Source organism: Tuber melanosporum (genome assembly GCF_000151645.1).
Source record: "Tuber melanosporum whole genome shotgun sequence assembly, scaffold_9, strain Mel28".
NCBI lineage: Eukaryota > Fungi > Ascomycota > Pezizomycetes > Pezizales > Tuberaceae > Tuber > Tuber melanosporum.
In genome coordinates this window covers 1,004,943-1,032,846 of record NW_003299139.1, presented here as the reverse complement: position 1 = coordinate 1,032,846, position 27,904 = coordinate 1,004,943, and the positions used below count along the sequence as shown (strand labels likewise).

Genomic DNA, 27,904 nt, shown 5'->3' with positions numbered 1-27,904 from the left:
TATCATAATCATACCCGGCTTGTGATTCGATTGTGGTGTTGCACAAAAGGGTTGGTACCTGGCTGCCGGCTGTTCCTGTAGGTTAGAACCACACATTAAAAAGATGTTAGGGGCGCCACAGTAACATGCTTTTGCCCCGGGATGTGGCTGAGGGCTCTTATCGGCGTTTATCCTTTGTCCCACCATCATAATAATTTACTTCAAACTCTAGTGCCATCGTTTCGACATCACTTAATATTATATCTTGGGGGCTGAAAAAGAGGGTCCTGCACTATTGAAATAAATCTGAGCCTCCAGTGCCGCCATATATAATTCTCAGTCTATTCCCCATCTTCGGCACGATGCGGTCTCTTCTTGGGTCACTGGTCTCTTTCGGCGGACACACTCGTCGTCGTGCCCGTCTACATTTGTTCTCTACTGGAACCTTTCCTATTCTTCCCCGATGGACTTTGCCCGCTCATTGCCGCTCTGTTTCTACAGAGTCTCCCACACAAGAACCGCTGAGAATTCTCTTCTGTGGGTCAGACCATTTCAGCGCAACCTCACTCAAGGCCCTTCACAATGAGCACCTTTCAAATGGCGACCTTATCCGCTCAATAGATGTTCTTACTCTCGGAGACAAAAGATCAGGTCGTGGCATGAAGACTATTAGAGAGGGTTCGTCACTTGAGTCCGCTCGCTTTAGGTGATGGGTTTGATTAATTGTTGCGGGGGTAATAGTTCCGGTCAAATCTCTGGCCGAGTCTCTTTCTCTCCCTCGCCATGAGATTTACAACTTTGAGAGCGATTGGAATGTATTTAATCCCTACAAATTTTGTCTTTAGCCTTACGGCTATTCAGCGCATGTAAACGTGAAGGCTCACCGTGAAAGAGCTTCCAGATAATATCTTCGGCGAGAAGATTAACATGCTGATTGCCGTCTCCTTTGGCATCTTCATACCCGCTCGGTTAATCATGGATGCGAAGTATGGTGGACTAAACGTCCACCCTTCACTACTCCCTATGTAAGTTTACGCTAGAAATTGACCGGCTTGTCAGCAGCTGTTTCTAACGCAGGTTATCTAGGTACCGCGGCGCGGCCCCAATCTATCATACTCTCCTCGACCAGCAACCCATAACTGGTGTTAGTGTCCAGACCCTACACCCTGTGAAATTTGATCACGGAGCAATTCTTCTGCAGACAAATCCACCGATCAACGTTCCCCCTAAAACTCGGTATCAGGCCCTCCACGACACACTTGCCTCCCATGGAGCGGAACTGCTTGTAGAAACACTCCGTCGGGGCCTATTCTTCCCTCCGCTGGATCCGGTAGAGAACGATTACAAACCTTCACTTGCACCTAAAATAGACCCAGAGATACACGCAAGGATCGACTGGAAATCACAGAATGCAGAAGAAATAGAGAGTCGCTGCGGTACGCTCAATACGGTATGGTGTAAGCTTTCTTCCATCGAGGAACCAGAATTGGAGCGAAGGAAGCGTGCTATATTATCTGGTGTGAGCGTTTTTGAATGCCCGGAGATGGAGCGGAAGGGAAAGGTGGTCCGACCGGGCACTTTCAGACACTTGACCGTGAGAAACGGCGAGGATTTGTACGAAACCATGATTGTGAAATGCAAAAAGGGAGGAGGGTGGATTAGTGCCGAGGGAATTAAAATTGAGGGGAAGAGGCTTGTGAGTGCGGGAGAGTGGGCAAGGAGCATTCTTGCTCAGAAGGGGAAAGGTGTTAAAGTGTTTACTTGAGATGCTCCTGAAACATTGGCGAATACTCTCGGTGGATGAGAATTAGCAAAAGTTTGTTATATACTATATTACTATTTAAATTGGGAACCTCGAACTCCTGCGTGGCCTGTTCAAGTGGGCCACTTGTGATTGCCATTTCTTATCAAGAACTCTTGATCATAATAACTCACTCGATAAAATCTAATTTGTGGACCTTTTGATTTATGCCTTGCTCCACGGCACTCCGTAGCGCCGAACCGGTGCCTGTATCAGGCTCCGTAAGTCCTGTTAAATTGCCGTTCAATCAAAGCCAACCCGTTTGTTTATTGGCAAGTTCTCAATGTGTGTATAAACATCACAGAAGATCAATCCCATGTGGGTGCCAATATCTCCACACATGATAGACCTAAACATATGGAGCCCTAGAAGGCCAGATCTCTCTCAAAGAAAAAACGACTTGTGGAGCCGCTTGTATGCGTCCTCCCTAGATCATATACACATAGACTGGTTCTTGTGGTCCCCCCTTTGCCGGACGTTGCCGGGCACAGGCCCTGAAACGATCCACGGGAATGGTTCTAATGGTATCATGCAGCGATATAACATTTAAATCCGTTAGTTATGACATCCTGTACCGTTTTCGAGGTTCGGATACCATGCGATTGCGGGACGAGGGGGCGCGGAATAAGTCACGATATGAGTGGTTTTCTTTGAAGAGGGGATGGCTCCCTTGCGCTATTTAACTTATATCGATTGGAGACCCCGCGTACGTAAATAGCGTAGGGAAGGGATCGTCGAGAAATTGGTGTGTTTGCTTGTTTGTGGATAACTTTATATGGAGGGGGTATAATCTCATACTTTGTATAATCCAGTGGTGGCACCTGTCTGGAGGTGCTGACGGGGAGCCCAAACTGGACGGTGCCATGATTCGAAGTCTACCTGGCCCCGGGGTATTAGATGGTACAGTTTTTTCGGCGGGGGCGGTGGGGCAGACAAAGGGAGACATCGTTCTACGGTAACATTCAGAGCACTGAAGGTAACTGGTAGTGGACTATCGGTTTCCACCAAAGTCTGCGGGGGGGGCCCTCTGGGGGGCTATGGGGACCGGTAAGTGTGACGAGTTAGTGGCGATGAGTGATAGGCTATTGGAATTTGGTTTTTATACGGGGAGGGGGGATAGTACTTGTGCGGAGGATATCATATATGGAGCTTCCTCAATTTTTTCAACCTCCCCCCATTGTTTTTCCTGGGGTTTCCACCACATGGGAGGTGTTAGCTCAAGTGGGATTTAGAGTGGGTCGTGCGTTTTTTCACATATTGTGGGAAAGCAAGATATTAATAGGTATTCCGGGGGGGGGGGGGGGGGGCGGACTCATTTTAATCACAAGGAGTCACTCGCATCTGGTAAATCTCAAAGGAGAATTAGAGCTGCCAATTAGAGCTGCCAAGCAAGCCAGCCACAAGCCCAGCAAGTTCTACGGGAGCCCGTACACTCCGCATTCCAAGATACTAGAAGGCCCTATAACGAGGACGTTTCCCTACCTTGCCTTTCAACCCAATGCTCGGGGCAGAATCATCATCACGGCCGCCAGCCCGGCGAATCACTGTCAGCCCCACCGCAACCTCACCCGCGCGCCGGCCAATACCCATGTCGGCCCAACAGCCGTCCACCCGTGGCAGCCGATCTCTCTAGCTTTTGGTATTCTGGGAAGGTGGTATGACTCCTTTGTGTCAGGCCTTACATGGAGTTTATCTACCCCGATCCCTATGCTCTGCTTTCGGTGCGAGGTTGATTGCCCCTTAGATAAACGCTTGGGAAATTCCTAAGACCTGGTGGATGTTGGCGGGGAGGTATACTGGAGTTGATAGACCTAATTGACGATTTATACACCAATGATCCACTCCAAGTCCATCCAGGATCCAGAGAATTTCTCCGGTATAGCAATGCAACGAAGAACCTCCTTCACCACATTATCGGCCGGTTCCCATGGCCCGACAGTCAAGGGCCGGCCACTGCCAGCTTGCACAGGGAAGGCCGGGGCCCCGACCCCCAGCCACGGAGTGGATGTATGCATCATAGCATGCGATAAGAAAAGGAAAGAGGGAAAAAAGCAAGCCCTGGAGGACCACACTTTTATCACCTTGGGGTGGCTGTATACCCCGGGTGACTTCAAGGAAACAGAGACGCTTCAAGCGAGAGCCGACTTTACATATGAAATTCCCGCTCCGAGATGCTCAACCGGAGCCCTGTCTCCGCAGCACAACCGATATGTTTGGCTATAGCCGGATATTAATTGAAATGAAGGCCATCCCGTAGGTGAGAAGCTTAAGAATTCACGTATGTAGCTGAGCAGACCAGGGCTTTAACATAAACCGCAAATCTTCTACAGTCTTGTGAATTCTCTCTCTCTGGGATATTTTTGTTGGTGCAAGTTCACCGCCCAGTTATGATACAATAAATTAGTCCAATGCCATACCTCCAATAAATATCGATCCATGGAGACTCACTCGACCACGCCGGATATTCTACTGCTAGCGCCTGCACAGCCCCCGTTCCCCAGAATTGCGCGCTATCAGGCCCGCGCTCGCGATAGGGATGTACATAGGTGGAGCAAAAAAAAAAAAGGGCCAAAAGATAATAATATCACGATACCCCAAATACCCACACCCAGAACAGTCTTCGTGATAGAGTGCCAAAGACGATAGGGTAGCAACAACCAACCACCACCCCCTTCGGAGGAGATATCGTATCGTACTCAACCTGAGCGAGGAACGCAGGCTCATGTGCGCTAGCCCACCTGCCAGGTAGGCTATCGTGAAACCCATACCCGAGGAGGTATCATGGCACCACACCCACTCAATTGCAGCTCCCCAAGCTGTGCACGCGCCGAGCGAGTTCAGCGCAAGGCGTTAGGGGCAAACCCGGTAACAATCTAGATGGCAAAGAGGCAGCTCACCAGAGCTTTCTCTTTTACATCCACTCCAACCTTGTAGTGATATTCTATGTAACTAGCTGGGACCTAGGGTTCAGTAGAGGATAGGTGTTAGGGCTGTTGTAGTGCTGAGCACTATGGGCGGATAAGCTTAAAAGGGAAACAGGGAGAGCGGAGGAACTCAATCAATTAGCATCATCCTTCAACTTCCCCGTTCATTCCTATCAAACCTTCCCTATGCGTGTTAGCAGTGACCGGCCCTTAACTCCTGGGTCTTGGACTAGTTAATATGATAGCTCTCCCTTTTTCGAAAATCTAATGATAGGGGAGGGGAATGTATAAACCGTTAGTCGGGTTTACAACATCGTAATATTGATATACAAACACCCCTTCGTCCAGATATGAATACCCCATCTCACCCACTGACACGCGGAGCCCTATTACACCCGACGCATTATCATACAACCAGGACGAGATACTCAACCCCATACCCCTCCCAAGTCCCGACAGCAGCACCATAGAAACACAGCGTCCCTTCCCCCAGGAACCGCACTGCAGAGGCCATCATCCTCCGGTAGTGAGCGCTCATTACCATAAGGAATGGATACCGAGCATGCAAGGGACCGACGGAACTGAATCAGATAACACGCATCAAAAAGGAAAGGAGGAGAGAACCCATGGATTCTCAAATGATGAGCAGGTAGGTAGGCCGAGAGCAAGAGATGCTCCAAATAGTTGCAGCATGTTGAGCGGAATTCAGAGGTTTTTTCTTTCTTTTATTTTTCTCAAGAAATTTTCTACAGTGAGGATTTTGAGCGAGCTCCACATACCATGTTATTCACTTCTACGCTTAGGCCGTTTTTGCACGCAAGATGCTACCGCCTCTAAGCTGGCCCAGCCTAAGTACCCTTTTACTGTAAAGCCAAGTCAGCGATACAAGGATAAATAAATTTTTATTAAACCCAAGAACACGAACGTTACCCAGAACAGATTCACGAGTGACTTTTTGTGAACTAGCTTCTTAGACTATCCCCAAAAATGATACTATCATAGTACAGTACAAAGTATCATACGTAGAAAAAAAAGCTTAAGTTATCAAACTCTCCACAACTGCACAGTGAACCCAACGGCAGTAACCCGCATCCCAAACACGACTTCATCCAATCGATCAATCAATAAACCAATCAATCACCCTCCACCAAACCACCACTACAATTACCATACGCTTAAAACTAATCTATTAAACACACAACTTTTTCAAACTCCGGCCCAAACCAACGCCCAAACCAACAATCAAGCAATCAAAAACATCGCTAAGTAAATTCCCCATTCTACCATCCCACTTTATAACCACCGCCAAAAGACAAGCCTATCCCCTGTTCACGTTTGGCTGAGCACCAAGCACCCATCCCAATCCACTAGCAAGCCCACTAGTCACCATCCCAGAGACCATATCCCTCTTTCTGGTCCTCTGTTCTTCCATCGCCGCAGCCGCGCCATCCCCGATAGGGGCAGGATTCCCACGAGGGGTGGACAGTGGAAACGCAGTCCCCCGGAGAGCCTTTGCGGCACCGGCCGCGACGGCGAATAATCCCATTGGTGTTTCGTCGTCTTCCCCCCTGGATGCGGAGGAAATAGTGCTGGTGTTTCCTCCGCTATTATTATTACTACTCCAGTATGCTTCGCGCTTCTCTTCCTCCTCCTCTTCTTTTAAGCCAATCAACATTTCTTCTTCGCATCTACGCCATGAGGCAAGGACCTCCGCAAGTGCGGACGGAGGGCAGAAACGCAACGCCTGAGCGAGAAGTTCCATCCTCATTTCTACCGTTCTGAGAGCTTTCCCGCCAAAAGCTGCCGTCTCACCGACTAGAGCTGCGTATGGAGATCTATATCTTCCAGCCTGGAAACATGCTCTCCAAACCATGTCCGCGACGTCTTCGTCCACATTACGCTCGTTTCCAGCGATCATGATTACAAGGCGGTTCATTCCTAGGGAGTGCGCTGTCTCGAAGTCGCCCTCGGAAAGCGCGGCTTCGATGCACATTCCTATTACTCGGGCGTCGGTTTTCTTGCCGCCGTCGTTGCCGGTGGTGCCGAAGCGGAGGTCCCGGGCTATTGTTACGAGGGTTTCTGACTGGGCGAAGCTCTTCGGGGTTGAGTCCAAAAGGCGGGCGACGAGTGAGACTGGATCACTATGGATCCGTATCTGCACTGGCAGTAAGGGGATACCGGGTGCGAGTGCCAATGGATAGTGGGATAGCGCATGTGTTGCATTAGTCAACCGATATGCACGTTCAAGAGCAGTCGATTTAGACGTGCGAGGGTATAATATTTGAAGACTAACAGCATTAGTTCAACCCACAAAAAGCAACATAGAGAGAAAGTAAAAAACATACGTGCCAAGAGCGTTTTTCATACTCCCTCGAGTCTTATTTCCGTTGCTTGCATTATCGTAAAATCCTTGGAACGCATCCAGAATTCCTGTCTCGACATCGCCCTTTCTAAGACTTCCATTCCGTCCATTGACATAAATCTCCTTGACCAAATCAAACTTTGTAGCCGCCAGCATAGCGCTAAGTAAAACCTTCTCTACCTCTTCGACTGTTAACTTATCAAAAACCTTGGCCTTCGTCTGCAGCCATTTAACACCATCCCTCGTTCTTCTCCACTCTTCATCGCTCTGCTTGGCCCAGTTAGGTCCATTCCGGACATGTCTCACGAGCAACGCTTCCTGATCCGCGTAGGAGCCTTCCAACCTGATTCCCGCAACGTTCGCTAGAGGGGTCGACAAGACCCCAGCAGACGTTATCAACACGTCCAGAAGCTGCAGAGAAGTTTCATTAGGAGCCGTTAATGGATTCCCCTTGTCAAACGGATCTCCAAGTTTCCCCGGAAGTTTCTGATCCTTGAACCCCTGATCCTCACTAACGTACTTCGAGCACCTTCGATGAATCGCACGCATCCCCTCCAACACTAATTGTTCTGTTTCCAGACACACATAGCAGCCAGCAATTGAAATCCTGGCATACTCCTCTGCCAACTCCCGGTCTCCCACTGGTCCATCCCACTTCGTAACAACCTCGACGAAACCCCCCCAATTCCCATCAGCAATTTTACACTTCAACCACTCCCAAACAACCTCCCACCCCTCACGGTCATTCCTTTTAGCACCCAGATAAGGTCCTACAAGTCTCTTCAAATCATCAACAACTTGACGACCTCCACATCGAGCAAGTAGCAACCTGATCCCAACCTGCGCCTCCAACTCTCCAAAGGTCTCCAACCTTCCTCCCCCATCCTCAGCCTCTTCACCTGTTCCCACATCTTCACTAGCGTAATCATACGTCAGTCTCGCCAAAACCTCAACGATACCCTCCAGGTACTTATCGATGCCCATGACCACCCCAACAAAGGGTGACAACAGCTCGATAACGATCGACAGCGCGCCCGTCTCCCGATCAATATTCCACGCCCGACAGACCAAGTACGACAACAGCATGCCCTCGTCACTCGTCCTCTCACTCTCAAGTAATGTGAGCGTCGGCAGCTCCTTCACCCTCTTATTTGCTGTCTTTTCCGAGATCTTCGATACGGCGGCGGTATCCACCTCCGTAGCACTCTCCCCGGGTTCGCCTTTGATTAAGGGAACGTACAGATCAGGCTTCGTAGTTTCTGGTAGGCACAGAAGCACACGCAATTGCATCTCTTTAGAAAACGTGGATGGGTGCAGGAAGAATAAACTTCGGAGGGATTTGAGTTCGGCGGAGGAGGCACAGTGAGCGGCGAGGACTATCGATTTAGCTGCTGAGAGCTCGGATGCAGACACTGGATTCGGCTTCGGCATTTCTTCTTATGTTTTTTCGGGATCTGTGAGGAGAGTTGGGGGACAAAGGAACGGATCTAAATGTGTTGAACACCGTGTCGTGCTAGGCGAAACACGTCGGGAGAGCGTGGCTTCGTCACTAAATTCCCGAAACCTTGGCATTACTCACGTGACGCTCGTATTCTCACTCGGTTTTAGGATCATCGTGCGGATACAGCACGGTATCATATTGGTACAAGGGGAGGAACCCATTAACCGGAACAGACAAGGAAGTATTTTGTCTGGTTAACCTCAAATAATAGTTCTATAACTTCTTACCGGACCTTGTATCATATCATAGCAAACTAGGAAATTCTGGGTACTTGTGCTATAGCACCCGCACCCCGAATTACAGAAAAGATTAGACGCTAAATAGGATAAGAGAAGATACCGGGCATCGATTACCTCCCCCCGCACAGGGCACCTGTATTCCATCGGAATGATGCCACTAGCTACATGATATATTATACACAGGAAGCGTGCGAAAAGCGCACAAAACCCCCCTTCCCAGTCAACCTGACCTGACCATGAAAGAGATGAAAATTCCAACCAATTCCCAGGAAAAACACTAGCTCTCAGACCATGAACGCCAAACTAGAGAAATGATACAATGCCACCCAGAGCAGGATCCAAAAAAGAACCACGGCGTGATATACGGACAATATACCCCTGTAGTGTAGTGAAGTGAGGTGAAACCACTGCACTCGGTTTCTCCATGTTAATCCAACTAACCGCCCAAGAAACGGAAATAACCTTCCGAGAAGAAGAAAGTGGGGGAGAGAGGAAGTTGAAAAACTTAGGAAAATACTTGGAGATGGAAAATAAAAAATACTGCCCCTAAAAACACCTTCTCGGATAATAAAAAAATAAATATAAAAGAGAGAAAAGAGGGGACAAGACCCCTATCCATTCCTCAAGTGTATGGTCTTCTAAGTGATCGAGTCGACCTTTCGTTTTATGAGTTCATAAGTGCTCCAGAATACCGAATTTACAATGCAAGTCCGAGCCATAGAAACACCAAGCCCTCGATACCTATGATTTGTCAGCCAAGGGTTCAGCGGACCAATCATATAGGCCAATGATAACCCCAGCGGATTTGGACAAGCTTGGGACATATGTGGATCGTCTCACATTCTCCTATTAAAAAAGCGGAAAGGTCTTTTAGGAAGAGCCTCTCCTGGTCGATGGGTAAGGACGTCTCTTTGGTATATTGACTTCGCAGAGTCGATTGGATATACCTGGTGATTGTTTCATTAGAAAAAGGTCATATGATGCAAAACGCGCGGGCAGCGCTAACTAGAACCCAGCTGAGGAGACCGCATAAGCCCCCAGAAGTTGCAATAGCCAGTGGTCCAGCACCACTCGAAGAGGCAAATAACTGCTTCCCGCTCTCATAGAACTAATAACCCGGTTAGATCATAAAAGTAGTTACAAAGGAAGCGGGTGGGACTACATACGCTGAAGTACATAGCTGTGCCAAGTGTGTCGCGGACTTTTCTCGTTGGTCAGTATAATTTACCACGGACAGGGAAGTCTGCAGACAGATCTATAAACTCACTAAAATGTAGATGAAATCCGGAATACAACCCCCAAATACCCCGGTTTTGGACAATACTTTTGGCGCTCTGGAAAGTTCCCTTCGGCTGGTATCTGGTGATATGGCTAGGATCATCCACACCCACCATCCGTGACCGGGCCATTAACAACTCAATCTGCGATGATAACTTTGTGAATTCAAATGGACCTATGCCATGAGCCCTTATCAGCATCCTAACCCGCTCAGAAAAATAGCCCGGAGACTGGCCACCATAGCTTTAGCAAAGAAAGAGCAAAATCACTCACATGCAATAACGGTGATTGCTCCACCAGCGACGGCCCCACTCACAAACCAGTATAACGGATTGAGTGGCTTGTAAGGAGTGTTTGGAGGAGAAATCGCATTCTTGCCGAAAACCGGTTGGAGGATTCCGGAAAGCGTAACTTTAGATTTAGAATATATTGAAAATGATACCGTCCGAACAAGCGTCACGGAGGCCAAAGGTGCAAGACTTCCTTCAGGATAAGGGATTAGTTAGAGATTGGGCTCAAAAAGCTGCAGCAAACAAATTTAAGCGGGGATGAGCATCGCATACCACGCCAAAAACCTCTTGTTCCTTCAGTCTTTTGGGTTTGAGTGACGCAGTCCCAGAAACTTCGAAACTTGTACCTAAAGAGTGTCAGAGGGTAGATTGTATCACATGATAGGGTGTTCGAGCTTCAAGAGAAGCTTCAAATGTTCCATTGGGATAGTATTCATTGATGAGAAGCACTTACGCTTGCATCCGGGTCTTTATCGAATCGAGGGGAAACTAAGGGCAAGCAACAAGATATCTCAGCATCCGACAGCCCTAATCGTCACTAGTATCTCGGGAAACCAGGAGAAGCCGGAAAAACTTACGGCGATAAAAGTGGAAACACAGCTGCTGGCACTCGCCGCGACCTCGGTCCGATACTTCTTCGCGAACAACTCGCTGCCCGTCAGAATTCTTTGAGGTCTTCTCACCACCAAACCCCTCCCGCTACCACCATCTCCGCCGATAGGCGCGGGCTCGTCTTTGGCAACCGCCCCTGGTGGATTCAGGGTCACCCTTTCACCAGGCATAGCGCGGGTTTCTCAGTGGAAATGTGAAGTCAGGAACTCAGTAGAAAAGGGGATTAAAAGATATCGATTTTGAAAGCAGAAGCCGAGTTTCAAAAAAAGATATAAAAATATAAAAGGATATAAAAAATGAGGTCAAGATTTCAACAAGTTTAAGCAAAAAGAGGGTAATTGAGGTCAGATTAGTGTTCTGTCTTCAAAAGGAAGCGGTAAATCATTCAAGATATCGTCCATTGAGTTCCCACGCTCTGTTTCTCACGAATAAGTTCCTGCGGGGGCCGTTGGGACAAATTCTGTTGTTGAGGGAACTTCCGTGCGGATTGATCTCAATGGTGGGGTTTTTGTTGTCGCGGGGATTGAAGGGTGGGATCCGGGAGGCTGGTGCATAACAATGCATAAATGCGCCTATCTCGTTTTTCCTTTCTTAAACTTGGCTAAGCATCGGTTAAGTTAAGGATCCAAGCTTGTCTCTTGTGCCGCAAGCACGGGCTCTATGGATCGATCCGTGAACCGCTCCCTTCTAATGCCATGATGGAGTACATATTGCAATATATTTTTATCAATGCGCTGAAGCATCGTCATTTTAATAACCGCAGCAGGGTACTGAAAGTACACACCCATCCACACCCACACATACACACACACAAACATAGTCTACATATTCGAATGTGGTATCATTCTCCCTCACTTATTCGTTTATTTATTCATAAGGGATAGTCTATCACGTTATGTTCAGCCTTGGAGAACATGTTGACCATCGATAAAGGAATACACTTAACTTACGGTAATCTTGCCGGATCACAGCTGCGGGGACTGGCGGGGGAGGCAACTAACTAGTTTAATTGAAGCCCACATTTCGCAAGGAACATACAGTAGGATACCGGTAGTTATCCACCATTTCAAAATGTTTAAAAGCATTCGAAGGGTATCCCCTCGCGCTGGTTCTCAAATTTGCAGTCACCGGGGGGAGATCCGAAAGTATGGTTGAATGAATTTAACAGCAAAGTCACCACACGTTATCACTACGCCCTCATCTCCGGCTCCCTCCCATTAGGTATATCATTGCTTACAACACCAGTTAACCCTCCTCATTCACTTCACTCGAAACGCACATTCACCCTCTCACCCCTGCGACACTACCGCTCAACTCCAACTCACAGAATCTACAAGAAGATACCAGCAATTGCCATGACACCAGCCAAAGCGCCGTAAGTACCAACAGGTGTAAGGGCAAGCGCGGCATTGGAGGAGCCAGAACCAGAGGATGACGAGCTGGAGGAAGACGGAGCTTTAGTGGTAGTCGGAGATCCAGAACCAGTGGGCGCTGAAGAGGCTGCAGTGGAACTACCCGTACCGGAAGTTGACTTGGCTGTGTTTGTCAAAGCAGACGCTGAAGAAGCTGCCGCCGCTGCATTACAGAAGGAGGTAACACTGCTCTTAATACCAGACGAGTCTATCCACATTCCCCTCGCATCAGAAACCATACTTGAATGTTGTAGGGGAGTGAGGGGTCGCAGGAAACCTACTGGTATCCTTTGGGCAATTGTTATAACAGGTCAAAAGGTTCGTGTACTCAACACACAAACACGAGTAATCATTTTGAGCTGTACGTTCACGTTAGGGTTTGTCTAAATAAGCTTGGATATAAAGTTGTTTGAACTTACAGCAACCAGAAACGCGCGGGCTGTACTGGGAAATACAAGTCTCTATAGGAATATTTAGTCCTCTGCCCTTGTTTCTTTCAAACATAAATTGTGATTCCTACTACACACCAACAACGCTGTCCACGTGTTAGCTATAACAAACTCGACCTAATATATCCAGACCAAGAAACTCACTTGAAAGCATCACAGCTGTGGTCGACTTGCCAGGTCTGAGCAGAAGTGAAGCCGGCAAGGGCGAGAGCGAAGACAATAGTGGAGGGAATTTCGAATAGCATTGTGGGTATCGATTAAAGAAGTACAAGTATTAAGGGGTAGCAAATATTGGTATAAAAATTATAGACGAGAGCGAGCGTGCACACAAATAAATAGTGTACCAGGAGGGAGAGGGTATCAGCGAACGACAACGAGGGACTCGCAAAAAAACGACTGTGGAGAACAATGGTGAGGAGGAGAGGGAGGAGAGGGAAGGGAAAGGGGGAGAGGCCAGGAATATAGGTAGAAGAAGGGATAGAAGGTATGGGGGATCTGGTGGTGGCTATTCCTGGGTCCGGGAGCCACCGGATTGTTCTGGGGGAAGATACCAAAAACGAACTAAACCATTCCCATCGCGGTGGGCAGCCAGCCGACAAAACAAATTCTTTAGACTACGGTACCGGTACGGCAGCTTCATATCGTGCAAATTACAATTCGACCTGCTACTGTGCCGTCTAGTGCCGGACACCCAAATCCGACCTTCCCGTTCGCTGCCTCTGCTTAGTAACGCATAGAAATATTGGCGCCTTGGCATATATTTGCATGTGTGTTCGAAAATACCAGTACCCACCTTACTCTACCGGTCTCACAAATACCCAACCGATCAAGAAGAAAAAAAAGATCCGGTCCATAAACGAGCAATTACATGGATTTTCTCGAAATAGTCGGCTGTTGCCGGGGTATCATAGGCTCGTCCCTGGTTTTTGGTTGTGGGAGGGTCGATTTCGGACACTTGGCACCGTGCTCCCCTCGTGAGGTGCGCAATCGTATGATCCCACATCCGCCGTGAACGGGGAGACCACCAATCGCTCATTCTGTCTTTACTGTCAAATGTTATTCACCTGCACCTGTGGACCTGAATTCATCCTTTTGTGAACGGCGGTGGCGAGAAGGGATTATGGTACAGTACCGGCATGTTGTGCTGGAACCGAACACCGGAGTCGATTGCCAACGCCATGAGAGGTGCCAGTGTGAGATCGTGCCGTACCGTACAGCACTTCGCTTCCAACGAACAAACCAATTAAACGCTGTCCCTTGTCCCCAGGGTGCGATGGGAGGAGGACTTCCAACACAAGTATTTAATAGACAGAACTGAGTCAATGACAGGGGTCCCAGATGATAGACTACCGGTACCAGCACCAGCACCCCTCCTCCACAAACCTTAGCAGTGGGGGCGTGAGAATTTGAACACAATCATGCTCCCCCTGGAGTCATCACATCTAACGTGTATCTTTTGTAGGGCCGAACTCGCAGATCTCGCTTCAATTTTATCCAGAGTAAGATTGTTATGGACAGGAATTGCAAGCCCAATCGCCCTGGTCAAACATCGACAATAAATGACAAATTCCGAAAGAACAAGCAACAAAAGAAAGCAGAACAAAGAGCAGAAAAAAAAAACCCCATCCTCCCTACCAAATATCGACGCCTTGGTGTAAATAAGATCCAAGCTTCCATCCCTTAGTTGCAAATTGAGCCTGCTACTACTACATAATAATATCCCCTTTAATCCATCAATGCAGAAAGTCTTGTTAGCCCTTCGCTCTCCTCTACAAGCGCCTAGAAATTTCTTCACATAATGTAAACTTTATCATTCCCCTCCTTTTCCATCAACAGCAAGAAGAGAAAGCTACTAGTGTCCAGAGCTACAGTATTCGCACGGTACCACCCACCAACTTAATAATTACCGCAGGAGAAGTCCGTTCAGGGGAAAGGTCAGAACAAGGAGAGAACCATGAGAAAATGAAATGTTAGAAAACGAAAAGGTGGAAGCATGGATGAGTGGACTATTCTTGCCCAAATCCCATAGTCTCTTCCACCGCCAACGATAACTTTTGATTTAGAACATCAAAGCTCTTATACGGAGGGAGGTCTAATCGGTTGAAACTGTTCGCGGAAAGTTAGAAATATTAGTTAAAAATCTTAATAGTAGACACCCGCTGGCGTAGGGTCCAATGATTCTCCAAACTTACCATGTGTGGGATTTTGGTAGCTGACCAATGTCACCCGCTTTCTCAATCGTAAAACGACGGGGTCCATCACTACCCTGCAAATCCTTGAAACCGTTGACTGGAATACGTGAGGTACCAGTGGTGAACTGGAGCAATCTCGATTTCTGTTCAGCATCCCAACTCCGGACACACTATAAAAATAATGTCAGGTTAGTAAACACCCTCATGGATATATCTATGGAGAATGGGAATCTGCCTTCCAGAAATTCGCAATAACGTCATCGCTCTCTGTGTATCCTCTGTAGTCCGTGTGTTTCTTCCAGTCTTCAACATCGATATCGGCAATACCTCCAATCAACAACTCCAGCTCCCGCTCATCGAAAACGTTTATCAAATCAGCTGGTATAAGGTCGTGGAAACCGTCGACAAAGGCTTTGAACTGCTCCTGCACTCGCTTCTCAATACGCCAACCGGTGACAAGGCTGCAAAGAAGATAAAAGAGCTGGTCAGCATGAGCCTAAAGCAGAGGATTTTTGGGGTCAACATACTCAACATATTCCCTCTTGTTATCATTTGTGACTTCGATATTTTGGCCGTTAGGCTTCAAGTCGATGGTCACGGTCTCACCAAATCTGCTATCTTCTGTTGAGAAGGTGAGATCCAAGATGTCGGTGATGTCGTTCTCCCTATAATTCAGGAAGAATTAGACCATTTCTGGCGCGGGGGGTATGAACAATTGGGAACACATACAACATCCAGGTCAAGTTCCTGTGGAAATCGGCGTCAACACCTTCCATATCGGCCAAGACGACCTTCTTTTTCAGTATCATCTTATAAAATGCGCCGATAAAGAATGCATCAAGGAAGCGTCGATGGAAAATCGCCAAACCAACCACTCGCCCAATAAACTTGAAGTAGTTAAGGTGTTCCGGGTTGATTCCGGAGTGAGGGTTTATTTGGAGGGTGTAATTGTCATGGGCAGAATACTCAAACAGGCAATAGAAAGGGTTGAACATTTCGTGTGAGAGCAAGAAGAAGAACTCTCTACACAGTTGTTAGAGGTGAGAAGAGCGCCAAGGAGAAGGATCGCATACCTCGATAACCCGCCATAATCCAAACCATCTTCACCATCAAACTTGACCATGAGCCGCTTCTTGAGGTCATTGGGCGTCTGTCGCATGATCTCCGCATATGAGTCCTCGAAAATGTGGTTCCTACGAACTTTAACATGACACTGGCCAGAGAGGATACGAAGCGCAGGCTGTGAGCGGAAGTAAATAAGCTTTCTCCTAAAATCGCGCTTGTACTGGGGAACGTTCTGATCAAGTGACGATGGAAGCCGTGGGTCATCCCAAGTTGTCGTTTTAGTATTGTGATCCACGAAATACACCCGCGCGGTGTTGGTCAATCTCATTTCCCATCCGCTGGGTAGGGGGCCCAGCTGCGAAACGGGAAGGTTTTGAATGCTTGGCGTGCCTGTATTACTTCCGTACATGCGAATGTATTGTTGCCTCCTTGGGTCTACCCACGTTGTTGCACGAGTATTGTGATCCACATAGTACGGCCTGCCCTCCGGAGTATGCCTTTGTTCCCAGCCGGGGGGAAGTTCACCAGTTCCAGCCGTTGTAGCACCCGTTGCCATCATCGATGCCGCTGTCGCATTGTTGACATGGCTCTCCGGCTGTGGAGGTGCGGCTGGGGTCGGAGAGTTGGCCCCAGTCCTATCTTCGGGTAGCATACGGTTTTGATGCCTCTGTCTCTCGGCCTCGGTGTTTTGCTGCATAGCAACCCGCTGGTCGCTTTCATTATAAGTAGTTGAAGGTCTGTTCCAGGTCGTAGTACGGGTGTTGTGGTCCACGTAATATGTCCTACCCAGATTATCTTGACGTCTCTCCCAACCAGCAGGTAACCTTCCTTGGTTATCCTCAAATGAACTCATGTTGTGTGCGTGACGCCCTGTACCGTTCGTTGAGGAATGTGGATTGTTCGGCGGCGCTCCATTTTGTTGCTGAGGAATACGAGAAGGCATCGGGCCAGCAGGACTAGCAACCGATACTTGTGAATGCCCTAAGTCAGAACTGTAAAGTGAGCCACCCGCAGGAGACGCCTGTCCTCCGTTGCCCCCAGTAGGTACAGGCAGTGTTGGTCGATGAGATTGGATTTGGCCAGGCGTTCGAATAGGTGTATGGATGTTCGTGGTCAGGCTTACGATAAGTTTACCATGAACTATCACGTTCTCATTCGATTTCTTCAAATCTCTCGTAAGCATTTCTATGCAACCGAGTCAGCTCCGAACTAGTATGTTATGCGACACATGAGTATGACAAACCATCACCGCCTGAAGAGATGTCAAGCACATCGCCCACTCGAAGATTGATAACACCAAGGAATCCCTGATCTTTCTTCTTGAACTTCTTCTGGTCAAATATCTGCACCGCTACGATGGACGCTTCCGAGACTTGTCTGATGTGTAGGGTTAGCAGATCTGGAAGCTCAAGTTGCCGAAGAGAGAGAGCGCCCATACAAATCAAACGACTCGTTCCAATAGGGATTTAATGTTTTGCGTATCACCGAAGTTGTATGAGTCTGCTCTCCATCAACAGTGACGACAGCAAATGGGTCCGGGAACTCTGGAGACGGTTAATACCCCACCCCCGCCCTCAGAGAAGCATCGGGACCTACTAAAGACATCTCTCTTATAAAGCCCATCCGCAGCGATAACTACATATGTGCAAAATTAGTCATGCAGGCTCGTTTTGCAAAGGCGTAGAAAATATTTGAAAAAGGTACCTGTGATTCGAACCTGGCGCGGACTCCTGAATTCCCAAAAAGTCAGCCGCAATCCTCACCAACATGACCGATAAACCCTTGAGAGCAGCCAAACATACGCAGGTCCTTCTGTCATTATGGATGATTTGGTAGGGAGAAGGAAAGTTTTTTTCTCCTCTTCCGTCTTCTTCTGTGGGGAGAGAAAATTCAGGAGGTGTCTCTACGTGAAAGATTGTAGTTGGAGGCTCAGGGCGTAGCTGGGAAGAGGGATCCAGACGGTGGTTGCTCACTATAGGTACGTCAGGAATAGTGGCAGTGCTCGGTGGTCGAGGCGGCAGCGGTTGTGGCAGCGACAAAAGGGGAAACCAAGTGAAAGGCCGGGGGGCGAGGGTGGGGAAAGGTATGATGAGGGTTGGCGCTGAATGCTGGGAATGAAGGCCAGGGTGATAGTGATGGGATGGGCGATGGGCGATGAGCAACAACAGCGGGAGGAGGAGGATGGGGAATATGGGAAGGAGATGGAAGTGCGTATAGGATCGAGAAAGGTACCGTCACTACGTTCTTGCCAGAGCATTACAAGCACGTTTGATGTTGTCGCTGGCTGAAGTGCGGAGGGGTCCTCTGCGGAGATGGGAGCTGGGAAGGACAGGTTTCACATTCAATCACACCCACACCACACCTACTGAAATCGTACCAAACGGAGCTAGAAGAAGAGCGAAGAGATTGTTAAGACATCGTGTTTGCATTGTGCTCGAGTACGGTAGTCCGTAGGTAACTTTTCAGGGCGCGTCTAAACACCATGGGGTTTTCAAACCTTGACAACGGCAAAATGTGAGTTGCAACAAGAAACCACAATACTTGTAAAGACAGGTTGAAGATTTTGGCCAAAAATGGAGGCCTGCCTGGTCAACTGTCACTCATGATAAATTGCAGTTTTAATGTCAGCATGCAAATATCATGCTCGTTTGAAGTACACCTCTTTTCCACAGCCATGAATCCTACTAAATGCACTTACAGCATTGGATGGATATGACTTCTTATTGAATTCAATACTGCCATAGGTTCCTACAATGAGCCAAAGCTAGCCTTATTGATGATAGGTTTGTGGGATGAAATAGGAGTTTATTTCAGCTGTTTACATGGCTCTGATAGTTGGGTTAGGGCTTTGCATAGTTGCGGGATGGCGCGGGCGGGGAAATGCCAGTCGGATCAATATATCAGAAACCTTTGTTTTGACCTCATCATTGCCGCTCGATTATTGTGTCCTGATGTCAACTACGAGTAGACAGGCCACTCTAGGGCAAGAAAAAATGGAGTTTTACTGCAAACTTCCCCCCCTCTCTCTACTCGTAAAGTACCGTGCTCGAGTCTTACCGGTATCAGGGTCCAAATGAGGGTTTGGGGCGGCAACCAGACGCGTCCCAGAAATCTTTGGTCCACCTCTAGTCTAACAATCACATCGATACTCTTCGAGCACCGCAAAAACCACTTAGTCTATGGTTTTCACCTTTTAAGGTATGTTATAGATTATGTTTTGATTCCCAACCGTATTTTGCAAGTATATATATATATATGGGTACTGTATGTTTCTATCTTGTGATTATAAACAAAATTGTCGGATTAAGTGATGCCGGTACTCAAAAGACCTGTGGCACTACAATAATGCTTATCCGACTACCGTACTGTACTGCGATACCTCGACGGTACCGTATTTCTCTGGACTTGGTGCAGTACTAGTACATAGCACTCCTGTGCCCTCAGCCGCCGGTTTCTGAAATCACAGGAGCCCAGATACAAGGCCACAGTATGCTGTGGCACTCGAGGATAACCTATTACTCGAGTACATGATGCTGTAGTTCAGAACTCGCTTCACACGCTAGAGTGGAGTAACGAAGCTTCATGGTTCCCGCTACCGATCTCCTACCTCCTTGGAAAAGCGGTTCGCAGCAAATTTGAATCCTATATCAACTGGACCGCCGTTTCATTTGTCCGAATGAAATACGGTACCGGTATCGTATCGATAGTCCACCCTCACCGTTAGTGATTGATATGTAATCCCAGTTGGTAGTTGGCGGGATATGGCAGATAGTTGGAAGGTATGGTGACGTTTAGCTGGAACAGTCATGACTGTGGTTGTTTGTATGATAACTTTGCTGTTACGTGGGTTTACCCTGATAGTGTTGTATGTTTTCTCCTCCTGTACGAGTACTGTACTCAGGTGCTTAAGCAGGAACGAATCGGTCATGCAAACACATCCACTCTTGCCTCCTCACAAGTGCTTTCCCCCTTTCGCTACAAAGTACTCGAGTACCCGCTGCATACATTCGCTATCAGTTAGCGCCAGAATTTTTCGTAGAAGCATGGTAGCCATCTTCTTTCTGAACTCCGTTCTTGTCCCGATTACCTTGGTAAGTTTGAGCCTCCGCCAGAATTGAAACCAACTTTTTTAGACCGTGCTGTGCCGGTGCCGCTAGTTGTACTCTACAGGGATAGGGCCGGTGTCCGTATTGTACTCTCAGTTACACCTTATGCAGTCCTAGCGGCCCTTACATGAGCCCTGCCATCGGCACACGCGCAGTACGATATCAAAATTTGTCCGCTATCTTCACCTCTAACGCCGTCCTGTTTGAAATTATAGTAAGCCGAACTCCATCCCAAACTGATAGCTATCCAACGACATTTCGCCGTAGAATTCATCTTGAGTTTTGGTCCCATCCCAAAGTTCCCTTTTTGCGCTCGGGATCAGTCATCTTTTTTTCTCTTTTTTTTCCTTCTTTCCTCCTCTCTTCAGAATAAATCCAGTAGTAGCCAGTCGGGAACTAAACCATGGCTGAGAACTCACAAGACAAAGCTCTTATTATACAAAGTTCAGTAATATGAAATGACCAAAGAGTCGACGGTAGGGATAAAAAAGTGTTAAGAAAAAAAGCGAAAGTAAAAAATAAAGAAGGAAAGACATGACCCAGAACCGTCACAGTTTCGATCCAACCACCACTCACTAACCATTCGACAACCCTTACTAAATCTGCTTCTACCTACTTTTGCCTCCGTGCAACCTTCCTTTGCGTTTACTGTCCTAACCATCGCCCGTATCTTAGCAAAATAAGGAAACAAACAAAACCCCCGAAGATAATGGCCAAACTGAAAGCAGAAGCAAGCATATTCCGACATCTAGTAAGGGGCATATCCCCTCCCTCTGCCTCTATAACCGCCTCTGTAGCTCCCACGAGGGGCGTACCCGCCACGGTAAGTGGGTGAGAATCCCCCCCTTCCCGGGCCTCTACCACGTCCCCTGCCACGGTTCATGCCAGGAAGGTTGGTGCGCTTAGGGACAACCTGCGGGTTTAACAATTAGCATAATGAATGCAACAGCGGTAGGAAGCCAGCACATACCTTCAGCGAACGGCCACGGAATACGCTCTCATTAAGGACCAAGGCCTGGGCAACCAGACTAGGCTCAGTGAATTCGACGTAGGCATAACTATTAAAAACGGTCATCAGTACCAGACTATACCGAAACTATATCGGTGCCTCAGCGTGAGACATACCCTTTTGGATGACCAGTGAATTTATCTAGCAAGATAGTGACCCTATTGATGGAGCCACAACTTTGAAAGTGGGCTTGGATCTCCTCCGGGCTCGCTCCGTAATCAACATTGCCAACAAAGATACTGCGCGCATCAATATCTTCTTTGTCTTCGCGTAATTCGTTGGTCTCTTTATCAAGAGTGGCTTGCATCTCTCGAAGTTTTGCTGCTTCAGCCTCCATCTCAGCAACTCTGCGCTTCATGGCAGAAATCTCCTCCTAAACGGTGTCGAGAGAACATGGTTAGCATCTAAGCTCGTTCAACAAACAAGTACGATGGTTGGCAGGAATTTAATCGCTAATTGAAGGTTCCAAGAACACATTCAAGTACCCTTGCACCAACAAACGAAGCCGATTTGCTCAAGCTAAGTGAAATAGTTAACAGGGAGCGGAAAGGACCTTATATACCTCATCATCGGCACCCTCTTCATGGACGTCTATATGTTCAGCCTCCTTTTGATTATCAGCCATTATAACGTGTTATGGATGCTGTTGTTGCGGCAGGATGTGGTCCTGTGTCCAACAATCAAGGCCAAGGGAATGAGGTCAGCCTCAATGCAGCATAAGAGGAAGTGGGGGGGAGAGGAGTTATGTAAGAATTGAAGACTGTGGCACGAACCAGGAGAGCGAGGAGTGTGGAAGGGTGATGAAAAAAACTTCACTCCTGGTGTTGTCGTGGACAATGCCAAACGAAGGCAGTCCAGTACCGAATAGAAGAAGGTTTGTGGATGCCTAATGGATCAGTGTTGTGGGCTCAAGAAATTAAGAGGAGAATGACAACGGAAGGAACGATAGAGGGTTGTTGATGCACCAAAACTTTTCAGAGCGAGGGTTGTTCGTCGTTCTGCCACTGAATGCCAGTGATTGTTGACGACCGCCAAGTCTAGCTGCCTTCCGAATTAGTTCTAGTTTATTTTTGATTTTACGTTTTTGAGGCTCTGTCCTTTCTCCTACTCGCCACCTCTATTCGAATAACGGTATGTATCATAGAAAGAAAGAACCCGATGGAGATAAACTCTTCGTTCTCCAACCGCTCCACACTACGAGTATGGTATCGGTATTACTGAGTTATATTCAGCGTCTGTCAACCACTTCCACCACTATTTGATCAAAATCTAATAAATATTGAGAAATATCTCTTTTCATCCTCTATGGTGCTTGATTGTACGCAATCGTGAGACCCCCCCGCCCCCATTCCTCGCTACCGAATAAAGTCAAAGATAAAAATAAAAATAAAAATACCGGTAGTGATGCTACTTCGGCCGAGAGCATCTGTTAGGATGTTGTTAATCGAGACCGGTAGACATCATATTTTTGGCTATTGCTGTCCATTCCGAGCTCCACGTTCATGAATGGTGATATGGCTATATTATTCCTTCAAACTATTTTTACTACATCTAACTGTTCAAGTGGATGGTTCCCATTCTCCTTTTTTCCGTTACTTCTTTCTTTCTTTCTTTCTTTTATACATTTTCCAACCCTCTTACTCATGAACTGTTTCTCAACTCGAAGCTTAAATTTACGGTATATTGTCTTGAATTTGTGGTATTTATTATACAGTCTCAAAGCCGTCTTATTTCCTAAATCCTTTTTACCCGAGCACTGTGGGATACCGTACCGTCATCCTTTCCCTGCTAGAAGTACTTGCGATCCGGTGCTCGAGTGCGCATTCTTCGGCTTTGGAGACTGCCGGCAAAGGTCTCCCCGGCGGAAAAATGTATGTGGCACAACCTGTCGCAGTTGTCGACTCCGACGGACGGTCTATACTCGCCAGGATCGGTGAGATATCAGAATTGAAATCAGTTGGACAGATTATCTTCCTAGATCAATAACCTGATGCCTCGTACGAAACCCAGAGCTACATGTGGATGAATTCAAGGCAAGACACCATTTCTTATGGTGCCGGAGCACTGACTTTGACTCTCAAATTTCTCCGATATTAAGTCTATATTACCGGTATGCTAACGTAGTATGCATGCAAAGGTATAGGGTAATCAATGCCTGTTCTCAATTCTCAGATAAAAAAAATTGATTAATCAGATTGCCGGAGTAGCAGAGCTCTCACAGTTTCCGCTGTTGAAACGGCATGTGGAGGTCAATCAAAAGTTTCACGCTCTCAACTGCCGTTATCGCATCTACCAATGGCTACACAACACGACTCATTGTTTTCTTCCGTTGTTACATCATGATCACAAGACCAACCATCATATACCATTATAGTCACTATTCGAGTCTGAATTGGACTTAGAATCGGACTTCATTACCCAGCCGTTCAGTCCTGCTACCAGCACCAGTATGGTAACTCACTGCCGGCACACCGCAAACCTCGCTGAACCTACTACGAGTACTCGAGTATGATACTAGTATCGACTACGCAGCGGAAAATCACCTAACTAAACCACAATAGGCTTAGCAGGACGTTTGAGGGTTAACAAAATAGCGAATACCAATTAAGGAGACCCGGCAATCTCGGCTCGCCCAAGTTACATCGCGTCTGAAGGACATCGTTCCTTCCCGGGGCGTTTTGTTTTGTCTCTGGTTGTGGAGATTCGAGGCCTTGGGAGATATTTGATTTAACGGATTTTTAGGGTGGAGAGGTGCCCGGATACATCCCATTGGATAAACTTGAGAAGACTTTCAAGAATCAGAAGTTAAATCGATGTTATCGTTCTTGACTCACCCACCTAGATCGCAGCTTGCCACAGGTACGAAAACCAGAACATTTGATTGATGGAAAGTAAGACCGGAGCTTCGCGGGTCTTATGCATGTTAGACAGTGACGAGTAAACATTATAAGAATAGCAAGGGTGGTGGTGGTGTTGACGCTGATTGTGTGGGTGGTGAAAGTTCCCCCCCTCCTCTCTTCGATAGTTTAACCAATAGACTTAGCATGATCATCACGGGATGTTTAATGATAATACAAACTCGAGTACGGTACCTGCTCTAGAGAGATACTGTACTAGCAGCATGTTTGGGGGAGTTGCTGGGCCTAACACATGCAAAGCCAGAGAGGTAAGACTACCGTACGGTATGATACTCGAGTATGGTACCGTATGATACATCATACCGGTAACATTCCGAGCGAGGTTCTGGGCACTGACAGTCGGTAACACTCGTGTTATGCTCGTGTTATCCACAGATCCGATATCTTGCCGATCTCGGTTGGCCTCCTCCGAAAACGTGTGGCCACATGAAAATTTCGAGGGTGCGGTAATAAAGAGAGACAAATCCATATTTTTCCTCTCACTGGCTCTGGGATTTCGTGGGGGGGGGCCAGATCTTTCCATCCTACGGCACCGGCTTTTCATCGGTTCCTTGCGACAAGGAGATTGAAGATTTTAACCTGAATTGCGGGAATATCTTAAAGTGGGGTCGCGTACCGTAGTGATTCCCTTATCAATTTTTCAGCTGTTCGTGGGAGTTTGCAGGAAAACTGAAGGGGAGGGGAGGGAGGGGAGAGGGGGGGAACTACCCCAGTACCTCACCGGTATTACTCGTACCTCTCAAGGTCTGCATCGCCTTCTTCCCCCTTTCACATGATGGTTGTGCGGTAAAGCTACAATAGCACAAGTACTGGTTACAAGGCGTGAGATTTGGACAAAAGACATGGTCTCTCTACTCGAGTACAGTGCTCTCGAAGAATTAACCAATTGTTGTTGTTCCTCACACCCGCGACAAAGATAAAATAGTCTTTGTAGCAATCGACTACTCAAGTTTGAGTGTTCTATGGTACCGCATTCCGCTTGATAATTTGCAATCGGTAGAAGCACAAAGTGAAGCAAACTAAATCACCAAATGAACAAAGACAAGGCTTGACGAAGTGAAGGCTTCGACTTTTCCAGTATCCAACAGCGAAATATCGGCATTTACCATCCGACTTGAAACCGCATCTAGTGGCCAAATTGGTCGCCCTTTTTTTTTGTTATCATTAATTTTTTTATTTATCATACTTACAGACTGCAGTCAAAAGTCCCGCCGTCCTGTGGGCAGATGCCGCGGAAACAATTGACAAGAAGCACATCCTCCTGGTCCCCAACACGGGAAAACCACGCACGCAAGCGGTTATGGCATGGGACAGCGGGGCTGGGGTTCGATAGGTGGTGGTGGGCGGAGAGGAAGGATTTGCTGGGGTGCACACGAGTAGTCGAGTATTGGTCGGAAGTCAAGGTGGATTGACTTAGGCTTGGGCCGTTGATGGGCAGATCTAAAGTGCCGGTAGAATGCTCGGTGCTCAGGTACCGTGGTGTGTGGTGGGTGGTGTGCACAGGTGTGTGTGGTGCCTTTATTCCCCTTTTGAGCCGCCGCCAATTGGAAGCGAGCGCCTGGAGAGTGGTGCAGCCCTAGCGGAGCAAGGAAGATTTTTCTCTTTGGTAACCGGGGTGGGGGAGCGAAAAACAGACCGTACCCCTGAACGACGGGGCGACACGAGGGGCCGTGGCATCGGTGGCCTTGGCATCTCGTACCTGACCCAATTCGGAAAGCGCTTGCACCCAAAGAGATGGACCCTCTGGGATGATGGGAACAAAGCGCGACCAAGAAATGAAAAAGGGAAAAAAAGAAAAACAACCATAATCCACGAGTCCGAGATTTCACAATATTTAATTCTTCAAATTTAGAATGGTCGTTCTTGGCGCCATGGCAGTGCTACTCGAGTACTCGTACAAGGTGCATTGGGCTGTGCGTCTACGAGTACAAGTACTGATTCTTCCGTCGTTTTGAGACACGGTGTTTTGGCCTACCAATGAGGAGTCATGAAGCCTGGAACCCAACACAAGCTGTTAAAGCAATAGGGGGAGAGGGGAGGAGGAGTGTTACTCGAATTAGACAAGCCCGCTTGTGGATGAGACGAGCAAGCTATGAGAAGGGGAATTCACTGCTGCGTTAAGGGAGCTCTCTTTTTTTACCCTCAATTGCGGCTATCATGGGACCTTTCGGGCACTCGAGTAAGGACCTCCTGTACTGCACCTTATCGATATCCCTATGCCGCAAAGAAAGAAAAGAGGCATCACAGAAACGCAAGGCAAGGGAAGAAATTAATCAATTGCAAGCACGAGTGAGAGGGTGAAGCTGAGAGGATGAGAGGCGAGCAATTTAATGAAGCAGAGTGGGTTGGTCCACGTCAAACAAAAAGGGAAGCAGGCTATTCCCTATGCCCGTCCCACCCACACTCACCCCCCCATCATCTTAATTGTATGTTCTCCCTTCCTTTTGATCCGGTTCCTGCATATCCTTCCCTCCATTCCCTCCCACCTCCCTTCGCTTCGCCCTTTTTTTGATTGGCCTATCAGACTTCCCTATTCTCCTTCACCTAATATTTGCTTTTTCCACGGATTGTCCTCCTGCATTTCTTTCTCATCCTCTGTCATCTTCCTTTCCATCTTCACGCTCTCTTTCTCTCCTCTTTGCCATCCACTCTTTCGTCTTCGTCACTCTTTTTTTTTCCTTCCCCTGCAAATTTCTCTTGCTTCTGCAGCAGCCGCTCCCTCGGGTTTTCCTAACTAATCACACTCCTTCTGTCCAACTGTAACCAGCCGTCGGACAACGAGCACAACTTCTGTACTGCCGCTTGCCGCCAATCTCTTCTTGCTTTCCACTCCTTCCCCCCCTCCCTCACTACTTGTTACGATATCCTTGTCTCGCCTTTCCGTTGGGTCCACGTCGGCCCCGTCCTTTCCTTCAGCTTCCGCTCTATATAACAGGAGTCCCCAGGCCCTCCTGCCTTGCATTGCGACCTCTCCACACTCTCTACCCACTCAGAGTTGCCATTCCTTCTGCTCTCTTCGTCTTTCGCGTTTTTTTCTTTCGTTGGTTGTATATCACTCCCTTCTTGGCTATCCGTCACCCACAGTCCTTCGTATCGATATATCGCTAGTCGATTCGCACCACAATCCCTCTTTTTTTGAGAGCTAGTTTTTTTTGCTACCAAAAGATAGTATATTGCAACAGCTTCCATCATGAAGGTTTCCAGCACCAGCATTTTGAGCCTTGTGCTCGCATTGAACGGGGTTATGGCCTCTGCTCTTCAGGCCCGTGGCTACGAGGTCGTCACTGTCACTGAACTCGCAACTGAGTATGTTCATGTCACGTCAACCGCTTGGGTTGAGCCTGCACAAGACGCGCCAACTCCGATCCCTACGACCGCTCCGGATTCACACGAGAAGAATAAGAATAACAATCATGTTACCACGGATACTCCTAGTGTTAGTATTCCCGAGATGTTGGCTTCGCTAACAGTCTCTTCCTCCATTTCCGAATTGTATGTGGAATCAAGCACATTGGCTTACTCTTTCGTTGAGACAACTCAACAGACTACTTTGTCCATTCTATCTATGTCTGAATCGTCTAGAACGACCATCTCCACCCCATCGAAGCCCCCGACCTCCACCCAACTCCCCTTTCTTCCTCAATATCTGTGCCAACATCACTCAAAAACCACCCACAACATTGCAAAAAATTTACTTTTGCCCCCTACCACCCCTGTTTCGAACTCCCGGCTGCAAAGGCGAACCGACAAATAACTGCCCCCGGTCC

General features: G+C 47.8%; 8 protein-coding genes; 2 read left to right on the top strand and 6 right to left on the bottom strand.

Moving 5' to 3' along the window:
* Positions 1 to 341: 341 nt before the first annotated feature.
* On the top strand, positions 342 to 1,744 carry GSTUM_00011748001 (uncharacterized protein; the record flags this gene model as incomplete). The annotated part of the gene is made up of 4 exons (XM_002842111.1): positions 342 to 657; positions 721 to 794; positions 874 to 1,004; positions 1,066 to 1,744. The coding sequence occupies 4 exons, from the start codon at positions 342 to 344 to the stop codon at positions 1,742 to 1,744; spliced, it is 1,200 nt and encodes a 399-aa protein (XP_002842157.1).
* Positions 1,745 to 5,580: 3,836 nt separating this feature from the next.
* GSTUM_00011747001 (uncharacterized protein) lies at positions 5,581 to 8,497 on the bottom strand (the record flags this gene model as incomplete). XM_002842110.2 has 2 exons in its annotated part: positions 5,581 to 6,992; positions 7,050 to 8,497. The coding sequence occupies 2 exons, from the start codon at positions 8,495 to 8,497 to the stop codon at positions 6,023 to 6,025; spliced, it is 2,418 nt and encodes an 805-aa protein (XP_002842156.1). The 3' UTR covers positions 5,581 to 6,022.
* Positions 8,498 to 8,893: 396 nt separating this feature from the next.
* GSTUM_00011746001 (uncharacterized protein) lies at positions 8,894 to 11,497 on the bottom strand. XM_002842109.2 has 9 exons: positions 10,953 to 11,497; positions 10,829 to 10,863; positions 10,648 to 10,721; positions 10,358 to 10,567; positions 10,074 to 10,259; positions 9,973 to 10,007; positions 9,813 to 9,914; positions 9,647 to 9,753; positions 8,894 to 9,547 (listed from the first exon to the last, which is right to left on the bottom strand). Exons 1-9 carry the CDS (start codon positions 11,154 to 11,156, stop codon positions 9,445 to 9,447), a joined length of 1,056 nt encoding a protein of 351 aa, XP_002842155.1. The 5' UTR covers positions 11,157 to 11,497; the 3' UTR covers positions 8,894 to 9,444.
* Positions 11,498 to 12,132: 635 nt separating this feature from the next.
* On the bottom strand, positions 12,133 to 13,249 carry GSTUM_00011745001 (uncharacterized protein). XM_002842108.2 has 3 exons: positions 12,818 to 13,249; positions 12,680 to 12,757; positions 12,133 to 12,606 (listed from the first exon to the last, which is right to left on the bottom strand). Exons 1-3 carry the CDS (start codon positions 12,900 to 12,902, stop codon positions 12,317 to 12,319), a joined length of 453 nt encoding a protein of 150 aa, XP_002842154.1. The 5' UTR covers positions 12,903 to 13,249; the 3' UTR covers positions 12,133 to 12,316.
* A 1,081-nt stretch (positions 13,250 to 14,330) lies between these two features.
* GSTUM_00011744001 (uncharacterized protein) lies at positions 14,331 to 18,060 on the bottom strand. XM_002842107.2 has 13 exons: positions 17,907 to 18,060; positions 17,809 to 17,834; positions 17,701 to 17,739; positions 17,543 to 17,648; positions 17,348 to 17,481; positions 17,113 to 17,289; positions 16,759 to 17,013; positions 16,113 to 16,671; positions 15,769 to 16,062; positions 15,567 to 15,704; positions 15,296 to 15,500; positions 15,040 to 15,209; positions 14,331 to 14,953 (listed from the first exon to the last, which is right to left on the bottom strand). The coding sequence occupies exons 1-13, from the start codon at positions 17,921 to 17,923 to the stop codon at positions 14,854 to 14,856; spliced, it is 2,220 nt and encodes a 739-aa protein (XP_002842153.1). The 5' UTR covers positions 17,924 to 18,060; the 3' UTR covers positions 14,331 to 14,853.
* A 2,566-nt stretch (positions 18,061 to 20,626) lies between these two features.
* On the bottom strand, positions 20,627 to 21,844 carry GSTUM_00011743001 (uncharacterized protein; the record flags this gene model as incomplete). XM_002842106.2 has 4 exons in its annotated part: positions 20,627 to 21,123; positions 21,181 to 21,268; positions 21,336 to 21,592; positions 21,782 to 21,844. The coding sequence occupies 4 exons, from the start codon at positions 21,842 to 21,844 to the stop codon at positions 20,959 to 20,961; spliced, it is 573 nt and encodes a 190-aa protein (XP_002842152.1). The 3' UTR covers positions 20,627 to 20,958.
* A 9-nt stretch (positions 21,845 to 21,853) lies between these two features.
* GSTUM_00011742001 (uncharacterized protein) lies at positions 21,854 to 25,814 on the bottom strand (the record flags this gene model as incomplete). The annotated part of the gene is made up of 3 exons (XM_002842105.1): positions 21,854 to 21,886; positions 21,993 to 22,029; positions 25,774 to 25,814. The coding sequence occupies 3 exons, from the start codon at positions 25,812 to 25,814 to the stop codon at positions 21,854 to 21,856; spliced, it is 111 nt and encodes a 36-aa protein (XP_002842151.1).
* A 1,295-nt stretch (positions 25,815 to 27,109) lies between these two features.
* The window catches only part of GSTUM_00011741001 (uncharacterized protein), a 1,657-nt gene continuing 862 nt past the window's right edge, over positions 27,110 to 27,904 (top strand). The window contains exons 1-2 of the mRNA XM_002842104.2: positions 27,110 to 27,573; positions 27,682 to 27,904. The exon at positions 27,682 to 27,904 is cut by the window's right edge and continues 862 nt beyond it. Of these exons, the coding sequence (XP_002842150.1) occupies positions 27,328 to 27,573; positions 27,682 to 27,891 (456 nt within the window). The 5' untranslated portion in view covers positions 27,110 to 27,327 and the 3' untranslated portion in view covers positions 27,892 to 27,904.